The following is a 23,089-nucleotide window of genomic DNA, read 5'->3' on the forward strand; positions in this document are numbered from 1 at the left end:
ATTTCCTTTTTTTATTGCTATTATCATTTATGTGTTCTGTTTTCCTTTTCCTTGGTCATACGTTAAATCATGGGTTTAACAATATTTTGGATTATTTTCATAGAACACACTTTTCACTGTTTATTCTATTGTATGTTTTCTTTTTCTTTTTTTTTTTTTTTTTTTTTTTTTGGAAAAGGTAGACTTTTAATAACTGCTTTTATCACCAGGTTAAGTCATGCAGTTACAAAGTAGTTAGAAATTTTGAAAGGATATTGTTTAAAAAAAAAAAAAAGCTCATTCTTACATAAATAATATCTAGTACTTCATTGGGACACTACTGTTTAAAAGGCCCTCGTGAAATAACTCCCAAACAAAACACTCAACCCAAGGATGTTTCCAGCCCAGTGGTAATGAAGCTGCGAGCAGAATTCAGGCCTCTCTGGGGACGCCGAGCCAGGCGGAGTCGGGGCCCCTGGCAGGGCTCGGAGCCGCCAGCTAGACTCCAGAGCGGGAGTCCAAGTGGTTTTTTCTGGGACGCTCTACTTGAATTATTGTTCAATTAGACAACACAGATCTTCAGAAGAGAACAATTAATTACCATGATAAGGAGGTTACTGCACTCTTTGGACTCTATGTCGTAACTGCGGTTAGTAAATTCTGACAGTCTTAACAAAAATAGCCTCCACCATTGGCAGGTGTGAAGATAACTTAATTCTCCATTGGACTTATTTTTTTGCTGGACAACAATACATGACTGATAAGCTATAAATGATACTGTTTTATATTATAAAAATACTAGCTTCTTTTCATTTATTATGTTTATAGGCATTCACTGCTGGAGTCAAGGTTAGGCTTGGTAAGTGATTAAAGGCAATTTTATTACAGCAGCATGTACTTACTTTATTCTAAGAGAATAAAATGCATAAAGAGAAACAGCTTTTATCTTTGTTGCAATCTGTAAAACTGAGTTATTTTGCTGATGTAAAATACCAGTAAGTCACTTGAGGACCATGCCACCCTCTGAAAATGCCCCACACCTGCTGCTCAGAGGCGTCAGAGCTACCGCGGGTCTCAGACTCGTCCAGAGCCGAGGCAGTGAGCCACTGGCGGCTGCTGGGCAACAGGTGCATTCCCGGCCCCAGGATCTGCCCTGGGGGTCCCACCTTCCCAGAGCAGCCGAGGAGCAAGGCAGCACAGCTGGAGGGAAGAGACCTTCCATTTATTTATTTATTTATTTATTTATTTATTTATTTATTTATTTTTTTATTGGTGTTCAATTTACTAACATACAGAATAACACCCAGTGCCCGTCACCCATTCACTCCCACCCCCCGCCCTCCTCCCCTTCCACCACCCCTAGTTCGTTTCCCAGAGTTAGCAGTCTTTACGTTCTGTCTCCCTTTCTGATATTTCCCACACATTTCTTCTCCCTTCCCTTATTTTCCCTTTCACTATTATTTATATTCCCCAAATGAATGAGAACATATAATGTTTGTCCTTCTCTGACTGACTTACTTCACTCAGCATAATACCCTCCAGTTCCATCCACGTTGAAGCAAATGGTGGGTATTTGTCATTTCTAATAGCTGAGTAATATTCCATTGTATACATAAACCACATCTTCTTTATCCATTCATCTTTCGTTGGAGACCTTCCATTTAAAGGCAAAAATACCCAAATGGCTCTGTGGCACAGGTCGTTTCTAGTTCCATATTCGTTGGCCGGTACATGATCCCCTAACCTTAATTTCTTTTTCTCAAAGGGGCGGATTTGGACTGATGTGTTGAGCGTGATGTCCATTTATCTAGTAAGTCGAGAGAGCACACGCGAGAGATTTCTGTGGCTACATGTAAACTTGTGAAGGGTCTGCAGACGAAGGGGGGAAGAGGGCGGTGAAGAGGTCAGCCAGGTGTCTATGTGAAGGTCACCCCAGCTTCATTGTAGACCTTGAAGACCTTCTCAATGGCGTTGACGTAGGCGGCCGTTCTCAGATCCAAGCCCAGGTTGTACTTCATGGCCGTGCGCATGATTTGCCGGGCGGAGTGCTCCATGGTGTAAGCTAGGCCAGAGTGCACGAGGTCCTTCTCGGAGGCCTCCTGTCACGAGGTCCTCCTGTCTTGGAATTCTGCTGTGGGCACAACGGGAATAGTTCCACCATGCTTTCCAAATTTCCTTTCCAAGCTCTCTTGAACAGACATGAGCAAGTGGTAGTTAGAATCCCTTTCATATTTGAAGGTCAAACGGCCATAGCTGACGTGATTCAGATTCTTCAGCCACTCAAAGTAAGACACGGTCACTCCTCCAGCATTCAAGTAGAGGTCTGGAATCACCATGATGTTCCTCTCCAGGAAGATCTTATCGGCCTCTGGGGTTGTTGGTCCATTGGCACCCTCAGCAATGATCTTGGCTTTGACTCTGGGTGCGTTGGACTTGGTCAGCTGCTTCTCGCTGGCAGCGGGGATCAGGATGTCACAATCAGCTTCCAAGATGCTCCCTTCATAGGGCTTTGCCTTGGGGAAGCCCAGGAGTGATCCATGTTGCAATTTGAAGTCTTCCAGTTCCTTTGGGTCAATACCATCTGGATTCCATATGCTCCCATCAGATTCACCAACACCAACACATTTAGCACCAAAAGGATGTAAGTATCTCATAGAGTGCAGGCCCACGTTACCAAATCCCTGAACAACAAACGTTTTATCTCCAAACCCTGGTGTCATTCCTAAAATACTCATGTAAGATGCTTCATTGATGAAATTTTCAATCCCATGGAAGACTCCCCGGCCAGTTGCAGAGATCCGCCCGTGGATCCCACCGTGACTGATGGGCTTACCGGTAACACAGGCATGGGCAGTAATATCATAGTGCCCTATGGTGCTGGCGTAGGTGTCAGCAATCCAGGACATCTCCCGCTCACCTGTGCTCATGTCTGGGGCAGGCACATCAATGCCAGGACCAATAAAGCCCTTCTTTGCCAGCTCCATAGTAAACCTCCTTGTAATCTTTTCCAATTCATTATCAGTGTGGTTTTGGGGATTGATCTTAACACCAGCCTTGGCACCCCCAAATGGCACATCAACCACTGCACACTTGTAGGTCATCAGAGAAGCCAGGGCTTTCACTTCGTCCACACTCACACCAGTGCTGTAACGGATACCTCCCTTGCAGGGCGTGCGGTGCTGGCTGTGCTGGGCCCGGTAGCCCTCGATGACCTCCCAGGAGCCGTCGTCGCGGCGGATGGGGAATGACAGGCTGAGCACATGGTTGCAGGGCTTGATGATGCGCAGGATGCCGCGCACCCGGTTCCGCCGCTGCTCCTCGGTCTCGCGCGTCCGCAGGTCCTCCACCAGCTTGTCCTCCGCGATGCTGGCGCCGCGGTCGAAGAAGCCCTCCACCGTCTTGAAGAAGTTGGGGAAAGGAGAAAAAATAAGTGGAAAATATCAGAAAGGGAGACAGAACATGAAAGACTCCTAACTCTGGGAAACGAACTAGGGGTGGGGGAAGGGGAGGTGGGCGGGGGGTGGAGGTGACTGGGCGGCGGCGGCGGCGGCGGGCGGGGGCCGCGGGCGCAGGGCTCTTTTTCTATAATTAATTTACGCCATACTGTTTATATTTTCTTCTTTCTAATTTGTATCTTTTTGTTATTTTTCTAAGCTTTAAACTAGACATCTATTTTATTGTTACCTGTGTTCCTTTTTATACTACAAACATTTAAGTTGAAAATAACATCTTTAACTATATACCACAAGATTTGAACAATGTTTTGTAAAATTTATGTCTAAGTATTTCTAATTCTTTTTTTTTTTTTGTACTTTTCTAACTGGAGTTAGATTTGCCAACATGTAGTATAACACCCAGTATTCATTCTGTCAAGTACCCACCTCAGTGCCCATCAACCAGTCACCCCATCCCCCGCCCAACTCCTCTTCCACTACCTTGTTCATTTTCCAGAGTCAGGAGTCTTTCATATTCCATCACCCTCTCAGATATTTTCCACTCATTTTCTCTCCTTTTCCCTTTAATCCCTTTCACTATTTTTATATTCCCTGTATGAGTGAAACCATATAATGATTGTCCTTATCCAACTGACTTACTTCACTCAGCATAATACCATCCACTTCTATCCATGTTGAAGCAAATGGTGAGTATTCAACATTTTTAATGGCTGAGCAATATTTCATTGTATATATAGACCACATCTTCATTATCCATTTATCCTTCGATGGACAGCGAGGCTCCTTCCACAGTTTGGCTATTGTGGACATTGCTGCTATAAACATTGTGGAGCAGGTGTCTCAGGTTTCACTGTATCTGTATCTTTGGGGTAAATCCCCAGTAGTAAAATTGCTAGGTCATAGGGTAGTTCCATTTTTAACTCTTTGAGGAATCTTTACACAGTTTTCCAGAGTGACAGTACCAGTTCATATTCCCACCGACAGTGCAAGAGGGTTCCCCTTTCTCCACATCATCTCCAACATTTGTTGTTTCCTGTCTTGTTAATGTTCACCATTCTCACTGATGTGAGGTGGCATCTCATTGTGGTATTGATTTTTATTTTCCTGATGGCAAGTGATAAGGAGCATTTTTGCATGTGCTTGTTGGCCATGTGTATATCTTCCTCTGTGAAATTTGTGTTCATGCTTTTGCCCATTTCATGATTGGATTATTTGTTTCTTTGCTGTTGAGTTTAGTAAGTTCTTTATAGTTCTTGGATTCTAGCCCTTTATCTGATGTGTCATTGGAAAATATCTTCTCCCATTCTGTAGGTTGTCTTTGAGTTTTGTTGACTGTTTCTTTTGCTATTCAGAAGCTTTTTATCTTGATGAAGTCCCAATAATTCATTTTTGCTGTGTTTCCCTTGCCTTCATAGATGTATCTTGCACGAAGTTACTGTGGCCAAGTTCAAAAAGGGTGTTGCCTATGTTCTCCTCTAGTATTTTGATGGATTCTTTTCTCACATTTTGATCTTTCATTCATTTTGAGTTTATCTTTGTGTATGGTGTAAGAGAATGGTCCAGTTTCATTCTTCTGCACGTAGCCATCCAATTTTCCCAGCACCAATTATTGGAGAGACTGTCCTTTAACCAGTGGATACTCTTTCCTGCTTTGTTGAATATTGGTTGATTAAAGAGGTGAGGGCTCATTTCTGGGTTCTCCATTCTGTTCCATTGATCTATGTGTCTGCTTTTGTGCCAATACCACACTGTTTCAATGATCAGAGTTTCATAGTACAAATTGAAATCCAGCATTGTGAAGCCCCCAGCTCTGGTTTTCTTTTTCAGTGTTCCCCTGGCTATTTGGGTCTTTTCTGATTCCACAAAAATCTTAAGATGATGTGTTCCAACTCTCTGAAGAAAGTCCATGGTGTTTTGATAGAGATTGTATTGAACATGAAAATTGCCCTGGGTAGCATACACATTTTCCCAATATTAATTCTTCCAATCCATGAGCATGGAATATTTTTTCCATCTCTTTGTGTCTTCCTCAATTTCTTTCAGAAGTGCTTATAGTTTTTAGGGTATAGATCCTTTACCTCTTTGCTTAGGTTTATTCCTAGGTATCTTATGTTTTTGGGTGCAATTGTAAGTGGGATTGATTCCATTCCTTAATTTCTTTTTCTTCAGTCTCATTGTAACTGTATAGAAAAGCCACTGATTTCTGGGCATTGATTTTGTATGTTGTCACACTACCAAATTGCTGTATGAGTTCTAGCAATCTTGGGGTGGAGTCTTTTGGGTTTTCTATGTACAGTATCATGTCATCTGTGAAGATGGAGACTTTGCCTTCTTTTTGCCATTTTGAATGCCTTTTATTTCTTTTTGTTGCCTGATTGCTGAGGCTAGGGCTTCTAGTATTGTGTTGAATAGCAGTGTTCAGAGTGTACATCCCTGTCTTGTTCCTGATCTTAGGGGAAAGGTTCCCAGTGTTTCCCCACTGAGAATGATATTTGCTGTGGGCTTTTTTGTAGATGGCTTTTAAGATGTTGAGGAATGTTCCTTCTAACCTTACACTCTGAAGAGTTGTGAACAGGAATGGATCCTGTATTTTGTCAAATGCTTTCTCTGCATCTATTGAGAGGATCATATGGTTCTTGTTTTTTCTCTTGTTGATATGATCTATCATGTTGATTGCTTTATGAGTGTTGAACCAGCCTTGCATCCCGGGGATAAATCCCAGTTGGTCATAGTGAATAATTTTCTTAATGTACTATTGGATCCTATTGGCTAGTATCCTGTTGAGAATTTTTGCATCTGTGTTCATCAAGGATATTGTTCTTTAATTCTCCTTTTTGGTGGGTTCTTTGTCTGGTTTTGGAATTAAGGTGTTGCTGGCCTCATAAAATGAGTTTGGAAGTATTCCATCCCTTTCTATCTTTAGGAACAGCTTTAGTACAATAGGTATTGTTTCTTCGTTAAATGTTTGATCGAATTGCCCTGGGAAGCCATCTGGCCCTGGGCTTTTGTGTTTTTGAAGGTTTTTGATGACTAGTAAATTTCCTCCCTGGTTATTGACCTGTTCAGGTTTTCTATTTCTTCCTGTTCCAGTGTTGGCAATTTGTGGTTTCCAGAAATGCATCCATTTCTTCTAGATTGCCCAATTTATTGACATATAGCTGCTCATAATGTTTTTAAAATCGTTTGTATTTCCTGAGTATTGGTTCTGATCTCTCCTTTTTCATTCATGATTTTGTTAATTTGAGTTTTTCTCTTTAGTTTTTAATAAGGCTGGCTAATGGTTTATCTATCTTATTAATTCTTTCAAAGAACCAACTCCTGGTTTTCTTGATTTGTTCTACAGTTATTCTGGTCTCTATTTCATTGAGTTCTGCTCAAATCTCTGTTAACTCTACTTCTGTTTGGTGTAGGTTTTATTTGCTGTTGTTTCTCCAGTTCCTTGAGGTGAGAGGTTAGCTTGTGTATTTTTTTTCTCCAATTTTTTGAGGGATGCTTGTTTTGCGATGTATTTCCCTCTTAGGACTGATTTTTCTGTATCTCAAAGATTTTGAATGGTTGTATCTTCATTTTAATTAGTTTCCATGAATCTTTTTAATTCTTCTCTAATTTCCTCATTGACCCTTTCATCTTTTCACAGGATGTTCTTTAACCTCCAAGTGTTTGAATTTCTTCCAAATTTCCTCTTGTGATTGAGTTCTAGCTTCAAAACATTGTGGTCTGAAAATATGCAGGGGACAGTCCTCATCTTTTGGTATCAGTTAAGGCCTGATTTGTGAACCACTATGTGGTCTATTCTGGAGAAAGTTCCATGTGCCCTTGAGAAGAATGTGTATTCAGTTGTGTTTTGATATAATATTCTGTAAATATCTGTGAAATCCATCAGGTCCAGTGTATCATTTAAAGCCCTTGTTTCTTTGGAGATGTGGTGCTTAGAAGATCTTTCATTTGCAGAAAGTGCCTTGTTGAAGTCACCAAGTATAAGTGTATTATTACCTAAGTATGTCTTAACTTTGGTTAATTGATTGATATACTTGGCAGCTCCCACATTAGGGGCTTAAATATTCATGATCGTGAGGTACTGTTTTTGGATAGACCCTTTAAGTATGATATAGGGTCCCTCTTTGTCTCTCACTTAAGGATTTTTAATTCTTAGTATCATTTTCTCTTGACTTATAAGTTCTTTAAATGTATATTTCTTAATTTCCAAATGTATGTGATTTTATTTTATTTTATTTTTATTTTTTTATTGGAGTTCAATTTGCCGACATATAGCATAACAACCCAGTGCTCAAATGTATGTGATTTTAAAGCTACTTTTAACATGTACTTATGACATTCATTTTGACCTAGAGCATGCTTATAATTCTTAGGAGTTATATATGGAAAAATAATGCTGTACAATAAATCTCTACAAAACTAAGTGGCTTATAATAATAAGCTTTTATTTAGCTTGTGTGTCTTGACTAGATTTCTCAGATTTCTGGAGGGTAGCTGGTTATCATTTTATTTGTAACGAACTTCATTTGGAGTGGATTGGATGATTAGCCTAACTCTAGTCCACATATTTTTCATCTTCTGACAAGTTCTTATGATGATATCAGTGGACAAGAGAGAAAATAGAAACATACCAAAGCAGGGCAAAATTTAAATGCCCAAGTTAACATGTGAGTGAACTGGAGTTCACCTTTTTATTCAGAAGAACAGCAAAAGATCGAGGAAGAGCTAAAGTACTAGGTTATTAATGCAATCAATCTACTCAGCAAGTTACCAGTCTTATAAATATTTTTGAAGCTTGCTTATAAGTAAGTGATCAGTTTCTATAAATTACCTACACATCTTAAAAGACTAGTCTATTTGAAAGATGTACAAAATTCAGAAATATCTATCATATCAAACTTTAAAAATTTACAGAAGTATTTATATCTGGGTTACTTACTTTTACTTAGTTACTTACTTATTTTCCAGGTGATTGAGATATAATTGAAACATAACATTGTATAAGTTTTATCTATACAAAACAATTTGATATATGTATATGTTGTAAATGATTTTGCATTAAATTTACATAACATCATTACCTCATATAGTTACAATGATTTTTTTTTCTTATGAGGACAATTTTTAAGATCTGCTCTCTTAACAATTTTCAAATACACAATACAGGGATCCCTGGGTGGCTCAGTGGTTTAGCTCCTGCCTTTGGCCCAGGGCGCGATCCTGGAGTCCCTGGATGAGATCCGAGTCGGGCTCATGGCACAGAGCCTGCTTCTGTCTCTGCCTCTCTCTCTCTATCATGAATAAATAAATAAATAAATCTGAAAAAAAGAAAAAAAGTTATCAGTTTAAAAAACAGATATACAATACAGTATTTTTAACAATTGTCACTATGTTGCAGATTATAGTCTCATGACATTGAATTTATAACTGGCAATTTGTATATTTGACCCTGCTTCATTCATTTTGCCTATCCCTTATCCTTCATCTCTGGTAACCATCAATCTGTTCTATCTATGACTAGGTTTTGTTAATTTGTTTCTTTGTTTTAGATTCCACATATAGTAAGATCATATAGTATTTGTCTTTCTCTATCTGACTTATTTGACTTAGCATAATGCCCTAGAAGATGACCTATGTTGTCCTAAGTGACAGGATTTCCATCTTTTCTATGGCTAAGTAATAGCCCATTGTGTGTATTACACACATATCCATGCACATAGTTTCCCATTTTATATCTTTTTACTGTTTTATATTCTTGCCTCTTTTATTATAGGTGAATTAATCACATAAGTATGGTGTTATTTCTGGGCTTTCAATTCTGTCCTATTGATCTATGTGTCCATTTTGTGGCCATATCATATTGTTTTTATTTATTTCTCTCTCTTTTGATTATCTCTCTCTTTCTCTTTCTTTCTCTATATCACGTCATCTTTATTCATTATCCATTTATGGACACTTAGGTTGTTCCTATGTCTTGGTTATTGCAAAGAATGCTGCAATATCTCTTTGAGATAATGATCTTAATTCCTTCAAATATATATCCAGAAGTGAAATTTCTCTATCATATGGAGGTTCTATTTTTAATTTTTGATGAACTCCCATAGTGTGTTTAATAATGGTGGTCAATTACTTTTAAATCAACAGTGTGCAAGGGTTCTCTTGTTTCCACCTCCTTCATAGCTATTGCTGTCTTGTCTTTTAGATAATAGTCATTCTAACAAGTAAAAAGTGATATCTCACTGTGATTTTGATTTGCATTTACTTGATGGTTAGTGATGTTGAGCATCTTTTCATGTGTCTGTTGGCCATCTGTTTGTTTTCTTTGGGGGAAAAGATGCTTATTCAAGATTTCTGCCCATTTTTAATTGGATTACTTAGTTCTTAGGTTTTGCTGTTGAGCTGTAGGAGTTCTTCATGCATTTTGGATAGTAACCTTTTATTGGTTATATCATTTGCCAATATCTTCACCCATTAAATAGGTTGCTTTTTTGTTTTGTTGACAATTTATTTCACTGTGAATAATCTTTTTAGTTTAATGTAGTCCCAAATATTTATTTTTCCTTTTGTTTCTTTCACCTGAGGAGATAGACCCATAACATATTAATAAAGTCAATTTCCAATAAATTACTGCTTGTTTTCATTCAGGAGTTTTCAGTTTCAGATCTTATATTTAGATATTAACCAATTTTGATTTTATATTTGTGTAAAGCATAAGAAAGTGGCTCAGTTTCATTTTTCACAGGTAGCTGTCCAGTTTTTCCAACACAATTTATTGAAGAGACTATTATTTTTCCATTTTATATTCTTGCTTCTTTTGTGATAGATGAATTAATTATATAAGTATAGTTTTGGGGATCCCTGGGTGGCGCAGCGGTTTGGCGCCTGCCTTTGGCCCAGGGCGTGATCCTGGACACCCGGGATCGAATCCCACATCGGGCTCCCGGTGCATGGAGCCTGCTTCTCCCTCTGCCTGTGTCTCTGCCTCTCTCTCTCTCTCTGTGACTATCATAAATAAATGAAAATTTAAAAAAAAAGTATAGTTTTGTTCATGGGCTTCAGTTCTGTTCTATTGATCGATGTATCCTTTTTTTGTGGCAATATGCTGTTTTGCTTAGTATAGATTTGTAAGATAGTTTAAAATCTGTGATCACAATACTTTCATCTTTGTTCTTTCTCAAGATTGTTTTGGTTATTAGGGGTCCTAATAATTCCATAAAAAATTTGTGATTATTTGTTCTAGTTCCATGAAAAATACTACAGGGATTTTGATAGAAATTGCATCAAAACTGTACATTACTTTGGGTAATAGAGCATTTAAAACATATTAACTCTTGTGATCCATAAACATGGTTTCCATTTATTTGTGTCACCTTTAATTTCTTTCATTTATGTCCTATAATTTTCATAATACAGGTCTTTCACCTCCTTGGTTAAATTTACTCCTAAGTAGTTTATATTTTTTGATGCAATTTTAAATGGGATTTAATTGTTTTCTCTTTCTGGTGTTTTGTTATTAGAATATAAAAATCCAACAGATTTCTGCATGTCTGTCTTTTTACAGTTTTACTAAGCTTATTTATTATTTCTAATAGTTTTTTGGTGTAGTCTTTAAGGTTTATATACTATCATCTCACATGGAAATACTATCATCTATCTATCTATCATCTATCTATTATTTTATTTATTTATTTATTTCAAGTTTGGATTTTTTTTCCTTTTTCTTGTCTGATTGCTGTGTCTATAGCCTCCTATAGACACAGCAATTCCAGCAGCACAGACCCCGGATACCAGGGCGCCAAGCTGACACAGCCCAGATTCTGCATTCCTCCGTGGACAGGCTGAGGTGGGGAGGGCACAGATCAGCGAGGATTCTCCTGCTGCCAGGTGCCCCCAAGCTGTGTAGATCAGCACCCACCGCCCTCAGAGCATACAGGCCACTGTGGACTGGGAGACTGCGGTAGTTACTGCTGGACCTGGCTACAGAGCTGGAGAGCTGGCCACCGCCAGTGTTGTTGTCCCTCCTAGGGTCACCCAGTGCCTGGGAAGGAGCTGGGCCACCGTGGACCAGGAGACTCACAAGATAAACAGCTTGCACTGACCTGAGCACCTGGCAGGGGCAGGGCAGCACCCCAGGAGCACACACTTGAAAATCAGCACAGTAGGCTCCTCCCCCAGAAGACTAGCTGGAAGGACAGGGGAAGAGCAAGTTCTTGACCTAGCAGCGCTGGAAAGCTCTGGGAGAAGTCGAGGGATTTACAGTATAAAGAACCAGAGGATACCCCCACCTTCTTTGTATTTTTCCTTGTTCTTGGTTTTTTCTTTTCTTTCTTACTTTTCCAATACAACTAGTTTTTAGCAACTCTTCACGGAACAAAATGTTTGGAAAGAAGAAGTCATCACACACACAAAAAAATCAGAAACAGTACGCTTCCACAGAGTTACAGAATTTGGATTAAAATTTGATGTCATAAAGCCAATTCATAAGCACAATATAAAGCTACTGGTGGCTCTGGAAAAAAGCATAAAGGATTCAAGAGATTTCATGACTGCAGAATTTAGATCTAATCAGGCTGAAATTAAAAATCAATTAAATGAGATGCAGTCCAAACTGGAGGTCGTAATGATGAGGGTTAATGAAGTAGAAGAAAGTGTGAGTGACATAGAAGACAAGTTGATGGCAAGGAAGGAAACTGAGGAAAAAAGAGAAAAACAATTAAAAGACCATGAGGAAAGGTGAAGGGAAAAATGACAGCCTCAGAAGGAAAAAACTACGTTAAATTGGGGTTCCAGAGAGTGCCGAGAGGGAAAGAAGGCCAGAAGGCGTATTTGAACAAATCATAGGTTAGAACTTCCCTAATTTGGGGAGGAAAAAGGCATTCAGATGCAGGGGAAAGAGAGGTCCCCCTCTAAAATCAATAAAAAATGTTCAGCACCTCAATATTTAATAGTGGAACTTTCAAATTCCAAAGATAAAGAGAAAATCCTTAAATAAACAAGAGGCAAGAGATTTCTAACCTATAGGGGGATAAATATTAGATTAACAGCAGACCTTTCCACAGATACCTGACAATCCAGAAAGGGCTGGGAGGATATATTCAGGGTCCTAAATGAAAAGAACATGCAGCCAAGAATACTCGATCCTGCAAGGCTCTCATTCAGAATAGAAGGAGTGATAAGAGCTTCCAAGATAGACAAAACAAAAGAATATGTGACCACCAAAACAGATCTGCAAGAAATATTAATGGGGACCCTGTAAAATAAAGAGGAGGCCCAAAGAAATACTCCACAAAACAGAGACTGAATAGGTATTATGATGACACTAGATTCATATCTTTCAATAGTAACTCTGAACATGAATGGGCTTAATAATCCCATCAAAAGATGCAGGGTTTCAGACTGGATAAAAAAGCAAGACTCATCTATTTGCTGTCTATAACAGACTCATTTTAGAGCTAGGACACCTCCAGCCTGAAAATTAAAGTTTGGAGAACCATTTACCATTCAAATGGAACTCAAGAAAAAGCAGGGGTAGCAATCCTCATATCATATAAATTAAAGTTGGTCCAAAGACTGTAGTAAGAGGTGAAGGGGGACACTATATCATACTTAAAAGATCTATCCAACTAGAGGACCTCAAAATCATGAATATTTATGCTCCTAATGTGGGAACTGACAAGTATATCAATCAACTAATAACCAAAGTTAAGCCACACTTAGATAATAATACACCAATACTGGGAGACTTTAACACGGCACTTTCTGTAAATGACTATTTTCTAAGCACAACATCTCCAAAGACACAAGAACATTAAATGATACACTGGACCACATGGATTTCACAGATATTTACAGAACATTGCATCCAAACGCAACTGGATACACATTCTTCTCAAGTGCACATGGAAATTTCTCCAGAATAGACCACATACTGGGTCACAAATCAGGCCTTAACTGATACCAAAAGATTGGGATTGTCCCTACATATTTTCAGACCACAATACTTTGAAACTAGAACTCAAACAAAGAAGAAATTTGGAAGGAATTCAAACATGTGGAGGTTAAAGAGCAACCAGCTAAAAGATGAGTGGGTCAACCAGGAAACTAGAGAAGACTTAAAAAGATTCATGAAACTAATGAGAATGAAGATACAACCTTTGAAAATCTTTGTGATACAGCAAAATCAGTCCTAAGAGGGAAATACATCACAATTCAAGAATCCCTCAAAAAATTGGAAAAACTCAAATACAAATGCTAACCTTGAATGTAAAGGAACTGGAGAAAGAAAAGCAAATAAAACCTACACACAGTGAAGATGACACTTAGTAAAAACCTATACCCAGCAAGAGAGTTAAACATTTGAGAAGAACTAAATGAAATAGAGACCAGAAAACCTGTAGAACAGTTAAACAAAACCAGGAGTTGGTTCTTTGAAAGAATTAATAAGATAGATAAACTATTAGCCAGCCTTATTAAAAACAAAAGAGAAAAGACTCTAATTAATAAAATCATAAATGAAAAAGGAGAGATCACAACCAATACCCAGGAAATACAAACGATTGTAAAACATATTATGAGCAGGTATACGCCAATAAATTAGGCAATCTAGAAAAAATGGATGCATTTCTGGAAAACCACAAACTAAAAACTGAAAAAGGAAGAAATAGAACACCCAAGAGGCCAATAACAAAGGAGGAAATTGTGCCAGTCATCAAAAATCTCCAAAGACACAAGCCCAGGGCCAAATGGCTTCCCAGGGCAATTTTTTTTTTTAATTTTTTTTTAAATTTTATTTATGATAGTCGCACAGAGAGAGAGAGAGAAGCAGAGACATAGGCAGAGGGAGAAGCAGGCTCCATGCACCGGGAGCCTGACGTGGGATTCGATCCCGGGTCTCCAGGATCGCGCCCTGGGCCAAAGGCAGGCGCCAAACCGCTGCGCCACCCAGGGATCCCTTCCCAGGGCAATTTTACCAAACTTTTAATGAAGAAACAATACCTATTCTACCTAACCTGTTCTGAAAGATACAACGGGATGGAATACTTACAAACTTGTGTTACTAGGCGAGCATCACCTTAATTCTAAAACCATGCAAACACCACAACAAAAAAGGAATATTACAGACCAATATCCCTGATGAACTCAGAAGCAAAAATTCTCAACAAGATACTAGCCAATAGGATACAAAGTACATTTTTTTCTTTTTTCTTATTTTATTTTATTTTATTTTATTTTATTTTATTTTATTTTATTTTATTATTGGAGTTGGGTTTGCCAACATTTAGCATAACATGCATTGCTCATCCCCCCAGGAGCTACCTTAGTGCCCATCACCTAGTCACCCCAAACCTACTCCCTTTCCACTACCCCTTGTTCATTTCCCAGAGTAAGGTGTCTCTCATGTTTTTCACCCTCACTGATATTTTCACTCATTTTCTCAACTTTCCCTTTACTCCCATCCACATATTTTTATATTCTCCAAATGCATGAGATCATATAATGTTTGTCCTTCTCTGATTCACTTATTTCACTCAGCATAATACCCTCCAGGTCCATCCACACCGAAGCAAATAGTGGGTATTTGTCATTTCTAATGGCTGAGTAATATTCCATTGTATACATAGACCACATCTTCTTTATCCATTCATCTTTCGATGGACACCGAGGCTCCTTCCACATTTGGCTATTGTGGACATTGCTGCTATAAACATCGGGGGCAGGTGTCCCGGTGTTTCACTGCATCTATCTTTGGGGTAAATCCCCAGCAGTGCAATTGCTGGGTCGTAGGGCAGGTCTATTTTTAACTCTTTGAAGAACCTCTACACAGTTTTCCAGAGTGGCTGCACCATTTCACATCCCCACCAACAGTACAAGAAGGTTCCCCTTTTCCACATCCTCTCCAACATTTGTGGTTTCCTGCCTTGGTAATTTTCCTCATTCTCACTGGTGTGAGGTGGTATCTCATTGTGGTTTTGATTTGTATTTCCCTGATGGCAAGGGATGCGGAGAATTTTCTCATGTGCTTGTTGGCCATGTCTATGTCTTCCTCCATGAGATTTCTGTTCATGCCTTTCACCCACTTCATGACTGGATTGTTTGTTTCTTTGCTGTTGAGTTTAATAAGTTGTTTATAGATCTTGGATACTAGCCCTTTATCCTATACATCATTGCAAATATCTTCTCCCATTCTGTAGGTTGTCTTTGAGTTTTGTTGACTGTATCCTTTGCTGTGCAAAAGCTTCTTATCTTGATGAAATCCCAATAGTTCATTTTTGCTTTTGTTTCTCTTGCCTTCATGGATGTATCTTGCAAGAAGTTACTCTGGTCAAGTTCCAAAAGGGTGTTGCCTTCAGGCCTCTAGGATTTTGATGTAATCTTGTCTCACATTTAGATCATTCATTCATTTTGAGTTTATCTTTTTGTATGATGAAAGAGAATGGTCTGGTTTCATTCTTCTGCATGTGGATGTCCAATTTTCCCATGCACCTTTTATTGAAGAGACTCTTTTTTCCAGTGGATAGTTCTCCCTGCTTTGTTAAATATTAGTTGACCGAAGTTGAGGGTCCACTTTGGTATTCTCTATTTTGTTCCATTGATCTATGTCCGATTTTGTACAACCTGAAATCTGGCATTGTGATGCTTCCAGCTCTGTTTTTTTTTTATATTCTCCTGGCTATTCAGGGTCTTTACTGGTTCGAAACAAATCTTAAGGTGATTTGTTCCAACTCTCTGAACCTCTTTGGTTAGGTTTATTCCTAGTTTTCCTGTGCTTTTGGGTGTAATTGTAAATGCGATTGACTCCTTAATTTCTCTTTCTTTGGTCTCATTGTTAATGTAGAGAAATGCCACTGATTGTGAGGCGTTGATTTTGTATCCTGCCACATTGAAAATTGCTGTATCAGTTCTAGCAATCTTGGGGTGGAGTCTTTTGGGTTTTCTATGTACAGTATCATCTCATCTGCAAGAGGGACTTCTTCTTCGCCCATTTGAATGCCTTTTATTTCTTTTTGTTGCCTGATTGCTGAGGCTAGGACTTCTAATACTATGTTGAATAGCAGTGGTGAGAGTGGTATCCCAGTGGTGTTCCTGATCTTAGGGGAAAGGCTCCCAGTGTTTCCCCATTGAGAATATTTGCTGTGGGCTTTTCGTAGATGGCTTTTAAGATGTTGAGGAATGTTCTCTCTATCCCTACACTCTGAAGAGTTTTGATCAGGAATGGATGCTGTATTTTGTCAAGTGCTTTCTCTGCATCTATTGAAAGGATCATATCGTTCTTGTTTTTTCTCTTGTTGATGTGATCTATCAGGTGGACTGTTTTACCAGTGTTGAATCAGCCGTACACACTGGGGATAAATGCCATGGGACATGGTAATAATCTACTATTAAGTAGATTTAAGTAGATTAAGTAGATTTTGCATCAGTGTTCATCAGGGATATTGGTCTATAACTCTCCTTTTTGGTGGAGTCTTTGCCTGGCTTTGGAATTAAGGTGATGTTGGCCTCATAAAAGAGTTGGAAGTATTCCATTCCTTTCTATCCTTTGGAACAGCTTTAATAGAAGAGGTATTGTTTCTTCTTTAAACTTTTGATGGAATTGCCCTGGGAAGCCATCTGGCCCTGGGCTTTTGTGTCTTGGGAGATTTTTTTGATGACTTCTTCAGTTTCCACCCTGGTTATTGGCCTGTTCAGGTTTCTATTTCTTCCTTTTCCAGTTTTGGTAGTTTGTGGTTTTCCAGAAATGCGTCCATTTTTCAAGATTGCCTAATTTATTGGCATAAAGCTGCTCATAATAAGTTTCTAAATCGTTTGTATTTCCTTGGTTTTGGTGGTGATCTCTCCTTTCTCATTCATGATTTTATTAATTTTAGACTTTTCTGTCTTCTTTTTAATAAGACTGGCTAGTGGTTTATCTACCTTATTAATTATTTCAAAGAACCAACTCCTGGTTTTCTTGATCTGTTCCACAGTTCTTCTGGTCTCTTTTTCTTTGAGTTCTTCTCGAATGCTTATTAATTGTCTTTTTCTGCTGGGTTAAGGTTTCATTTGCTGTTCCTTCTCCAGCTCCTTTAGGTGCAAGGTTAGCTTTTGTATTTGAGATATTTCCAGTTATTGGATGGATGCTTGTATTGTGAATTATTTCCATCTCAGGACTGCTTTTGCTGTATCCCAAAGATTTTCAATGGTTGTATATTCATTCTCATTAGTTTCCATGAATCTTTTTAATTTTTCCCTAATTTCCTGGTTGACCCTTTCATCTTTTAGCAGGATGGTCCTTAACCTCCATGTGTTTGAAATCCTTCCAAACATTTTCTTGTGTTTTAGTTCTAATTTCAAAGCATTATTCTCTGAAAATATGCAGGAGACAATTCCAATCCTTTGGTATCAGTTAAGACCTGTTTTGTGACCCAGTATGTGGTCTATTCTGGAGAAAGTTCCATATGCGCTTCAGAAGAATGTGTTCAGTTGCATTTGGATGTAAATTTCTGCAAATATCTGTGAAATCCATATTGTCCAGTGTATAATTTAATGGTCTTGTTTCTTTGGAGATGTTTTTTTTTTTTTTTTTAGAAAATGTATCAATTGTAGAAAGTGCCATATTGAAGTCACAAGTAGAAGTATATTATTATCTAAGTATGTCTTAACTTTGGTTATTAATTGATTGATATACTTGGCAGCTCCCACATTCGGGGCATAAATATTCATGATTGTGAGGTCCTCTAGTTGTATAGATCCTTTATGTATGATATAGTGTTCCTCTTCACCTCTTACTACAGTCTTTGGGATCAACTTTAATATATATGATATGAGGATTGCTACCCCTCCTTTCTTTTGAGGACCATTTCAATGGTAAATTGTTCTCCAAACTTTCATTTTCAGGTTGTAGGTGTCCTAGGTCTAAAATGAGTCTCCTATAGACAGCAAATAGATGGGTCTTGCTTTTTTATCCAGTCTGAAACCCTGAGCTTTTTGATGGGGTCATTAAGCCCATTCACATTCAGAGTTACTTTTGAAAGATATGAATTTAGTTTCATCATGATACCTATTCAGTCCTTGTTGTGGATTATTTATTTGGGCTTCCTCTATATTGTCTAGTGTCCCTCTTAATATTTCTGGCAGAGCTCATTTGGTGTTCACATATTCTTTCAGTTTCTGCCTATCTTGGAAGTTCTTTATCTCTCCTTCTATTCTGAATGAGAACCTCACTAGATAATGTATTCTTGGGTGCAGGTTCTTCTCATTTAGGACCCTGAATATATCCTGCCAGTCCTTTCTGGCCTGCCAGGTCTCTGTGGAGAGGTCTGCTGTTAACCTAATGCTTCGCCCCATAAAAGTTAGAGATTTCTTGTTTCTTGCTGCTTTAAGGATCTTCTCTTTATCTTTTGAATTTGGAAGCTTCACTCTTAAATGTCAAGGTGTTGAGCAGTTTTTATTGATTTTAGGGGGGGATCCCTCTATCTCCTGCACCTGAATGCCTGTTAACCTCCCAAGTTAGGGATGTTCTCAGCTATGATTTTTTCAAATACACTTTCTGCTCCTCTGTCCTTTTTGGCGCCTTCAGGAACCCCAATTAAATGTAGATTTTTCCTTCTGAGGCTGTCATTTATTTCCCTTAACCTTTCCTCATGATCTTCTGTTTTCTTCTTTTTTTCCTCAGTTTCCTTCCTTGCCATCAACTTGTCTTCTATATCACTCACTCTTTCTTCTGCCTCATTAAACATCATCATTAGGACCTCCTGTTTTGATTGCATCTCATTTAATTGGTTTTTAATTTCGGCCTGAATAGATCTAAATTCTGCAATCATGAAGTCTCTTGAATCTTTTATGCTTTTTTTCCAGAGCCACCAGTAGTTTTATAGTTGTGCTTCTTAATTGGCTTTCTGACATTGAATTGTAATTCAGATTTTGTAACTGTGGGAGAGAGTACTATTTCTGATTCTCTCTTTTGTGGTGAGTTTTTCCTTCTAGTCACTTTGCTCAGTGAAGAGTGGCTAAAGAGAAGTTGTACTGGAAAAAGAGAAAAACAGAGCAAAAAGGTGGGGGGGAAACAAACAGAAAACAAAACACCAAGGGGGCGGGTATCCTCTGATTCTATATACTCTATGTCCCTAGCCTTCCCCTGGAACTTTCCATCACTGCTTGGACAATAATTTACTTTTTCCCTGTCCTTCCAACTGGTCTTCTGAGATACAGGCCTACTGTGCTGACTCTCAGGTGTGTGCACCTGGGAGAGCTGTGTGGTCCCCTGCCAGTTGTGCAGCTCAGTGGGAGCTGTTTATCCTGTAAGGCCCTGGTTCCCGGAGGCCCTGCTCAGTCCCAGGTACAAGGTGACACCAGGAGAAATAACAACAGTGGCAGCTGCCAGCCTCCCAGCTCTGGAGTCAGCTCCTGCAGTAACTAAGAAAGCTCCCATCCCGCAGGGGCCTGGATGCTCTGGGGGTGGGGGGCGCTGACCTGCACAGCTTAGGGTCACCTGGCGGCAGGAGCGTCCTTGTTGCCCTGTGTCCCTCTGGCCTCTGCCTCTCCCGAGGGTAGCGGGGGATCTTGGGTTGTGTCCCCCAGTGCCCGGAGCTCTGGGGCCTGCACGGCTGGAATCGTGATCCTGGGCCATGCAGCTCCCTCCGCGTGGAGCCCTTGTGTGAGCCACCACCTGAGCTGCTCCCAGGCCCCACCAGTTGTGCTTTCCAGCCCCTTAGGGAACTCGGCCCGCAGTGTGTGGCCTGCTCTCCCCTGGGGCACAGTTCCTCTGTTAGTGACCCTGGGAGCCAGAGGACATCACTGCCCCTCCTGGGATCCTGCCCGAGTTCCCTGGGAGTTTACACATTCAATGCACCTTTCCATCCAGGAAGATTGGTAAATTTTCCACTTCTCCAGGCCTGAGTTTTCCTGTCCTTGGCACACGCACAGCCCGGTCTTAGCCCGGCTCCTTGCGGGGGCTCCTACCTCTTGGATGCCTTTTGTTTATTTTTTTTGCGCCTTCCTACCTTGATAGAAGCATGAACTCTTCTCACTGTAGCAATCCAGCTGTTCTCTCTTTAAAATCTCAGGCCGAATTGAAAGGTTTTCAGGATGATTTGAAAGTTATCTAGGTAAATTGGTGGAGACAGGTGACTTGGGAACCCTACTCCTCCACCATCTTGCTCTGCCACCATCCAACAGTAAATTAAGAAGTTTATTCACCATAACCAAGTGGTATTTATCCCTGGTATGCAAGGCTGGTTCAACACTCGTAAAACAATCAGTGTGATAGATCATATCAACAAAAGAAAAAAAACAAGAACCATATGATCCTCTCAATAGATGCAGAGAAAGCATTTGACAAAAAACAGCATCCATTCCTGATCACAAATCTTCAGAGTGTAGGGTTAGAGGGAACATTCTTCAACATCTTAAAAGCCATCTACAAAAAGCCCACAGCAAATATCATTCTCAGTGGGGAAAGACTGAGAGTCTTCCTCTAAGATCAGCAACAAGACTAGGGATGCCCACTCTCACCACTGCTATGCAACATAGTATTAGAAGTCCTTGCCTCAGCAATCAGGCAACAAAAAGAAATAAAAGGCTTTCAAATTGGCAAAGAGGAAGGCAAAGTCTCCATCATCACAGATGACATGATACTGTACATAGAAAACCCAAAAGACTCCACCCAAGATTGCTAGAACTCATACAGCTTTTGGCAGTGTGACAGCATAGAAAGTCAATGCCCAGAAATCAAAGGCATTTTTATACAGTAACAATGAGACTGAAGAAAGAGAAATTAAGGAATCAATCCCATTTACAATTGCACCCAAAAGCATAAGATACCTAGGAATAAACCTAACCAAAGAGGTAAAGGATCTATACGTGAAAAACTACAGAGAACTTCTGAAAGAAATTGAGGAAGACACAAAGAGATGGAAAAATATTCCATGCTCATGGATTGGAAGAAGTAATATTGTTCAAATGTCAATGTTACTCAGGGCAATTTACATATTCAATGCAATCCCTATCAAAATACCATGGACTTTCTTCAGAGAGTTGAAACACATCATCTTAAGATTTGTGTGGAACCAGAAAAGACCCTGAATAGCCAGGGGAATATTAAAAAAAGAAAACCAGAGCTGGGGATATCACAATGCCAGATTTCAGGTTGTACTACAAAGCTGTGATCATTGAAACAGTGTGTACTGGCACAAAAGAGACACATAGATCAATGGAACAGAATAAAAAAACCCAGAAATTGGCCCTCAACTCTATGGTCAACTAATATTTGACAAAGCAGGAAAGACTATCCCCTGGAAAAAGGCCAGTCTCTTCAATAATTGGTGCTGGGAAAATTGGACAGCCACGTGTGGGAGAATGCAACTAGACCATTCTCTTACACCATACACAAAGATAAACTCAAAATGGGTGAAAGATTGAAATGTTAGACAAGATCCATCAAAATACTAGAGGAAAACACCCCTTTTGAACTTGGCCACAGTAACTTCTTGCAAGATACATCTATGAAAGCAAGGAAAACAAAAGCCCAATTGAATTATTGGGATTTCATCAAGATAAAAATGCTTCTGCACAGCAAAAGAAACAGCAAACTAAAAGACAACCTACAGAATGGGAGAAGATATTTGCAAATGGTATATCAGATAACAGGCTAGTATCCAAGATTTATAAAGAACTTATTAAATGCAACAGCAAAGAAGCAAACAATCCAAACCCGAAATGGGCAAAAGGCATTAACAGAAATTTCACAGAGGAAGCCATACACATGGCCAACAAGCAGCTGAGAAAATGTTCCACATCACTTGGTGTCACAGAAATACAAATCAAAACCACAATGAGAGGGGAATCCTTGGGTGGCTCAGCGGTTTGGCACCTGCCTTCAGCCCAGGGCATGATCTTGGAATCCCAGGATTGAATCCCATGTCGGGCTCCCTGCATGGATTCTGCCTCTCCCTCTTCCTGTGTCTCAGCCTCTCTCTCTCTCTCTCTCTCTCTCTCTCCCTCTCTCTCTCTCTCTTTCTCTCTCTCTTTCTGTGTGTCTCATGAATAAATAAATAAAATCTTAAAAAAAAACACAGTGAGATATCATCTCACACTAGTGAGAATGGTGAAAATTAACAGGGCTGGAAACAACAAATATTGGAGAGGATGTGGGGAAGGGGGAACTCTCTTGAAATTTTGGTGGGAATGTGAAATGATACAGCCACTCTGGAAAACTGTGTGGAGGTTCCTCAAAGAGTTAATAATAGAACTATCCTACAATCCAGCAATTGCATTGCTGGGGATTTACCCCAAAGATACAGATGCAGTGAAACGCCAGGACACCTGCACCCCAATGTTTATAGCAGCAATGTCCACAGTAGCCAAACTGTGGAAGGAGCCTCGGTGTCCATCAAAAGATGAACGGATAAGGGAGATGTGGTCTATGTATACAATGGAATATTACTCAGCCATTAGAAATGACAAATACCCACCTTTTGCTTCAACGTGGATGGAACTGGAAGGTATTATCCTGAGTGAAGTAATTCAATCGGAGAAGGACAAACATTATATGGTCTCATTCATTTGGGTCATATATAAAATAGTAAAGGGAATAAAGGAGAAATGAGAGAAAATGAGTAGGAAATATCAGTGAGGTTGACAGAACATGAGAGACACCTAAGTATGGGAAACGAGCAAGGGAT

General features: G+C 39.5%; 1 protein-coding gene across 1 annotated transcript; it reads right to left on the reverse strand.

Annotated features, from left to right (window-relative positions):
* Positions 1-829: 829 nt before the first annotated feature.
* On the reverse strand, positions 830-3,392 carry LOC112652453 (glutamate dehydrogenase 1, mitochondrial-like; the record flags this gene model as incomplete). Its single annotated transcript, XM_035702070.2, is given in 2 exon segments — positions 830-1,194; positions 1,634-3,392. A coding segment is annotated over 1 exon segment (1,497 nt), but the record flags the coding sequence as incomplete, so codon positions are not given.
* Between the last annotated feature and the right edge of the window lie 19,697 nt (positions 3,393-23,089).

Source organism: Canis lupus, chromosome 19, assembly GCF_003254725.2.
Source record: "Canis lupus dingo isolate Sandy chromosome 19, ASM325472v2, whole genome shotgun sequence".
Classification (NCBI taxonomy): Eukaryota; Metazoa; Chordata; class Mammalia; order Carnivora; family Canidae; genus Canis; species Canis lupus.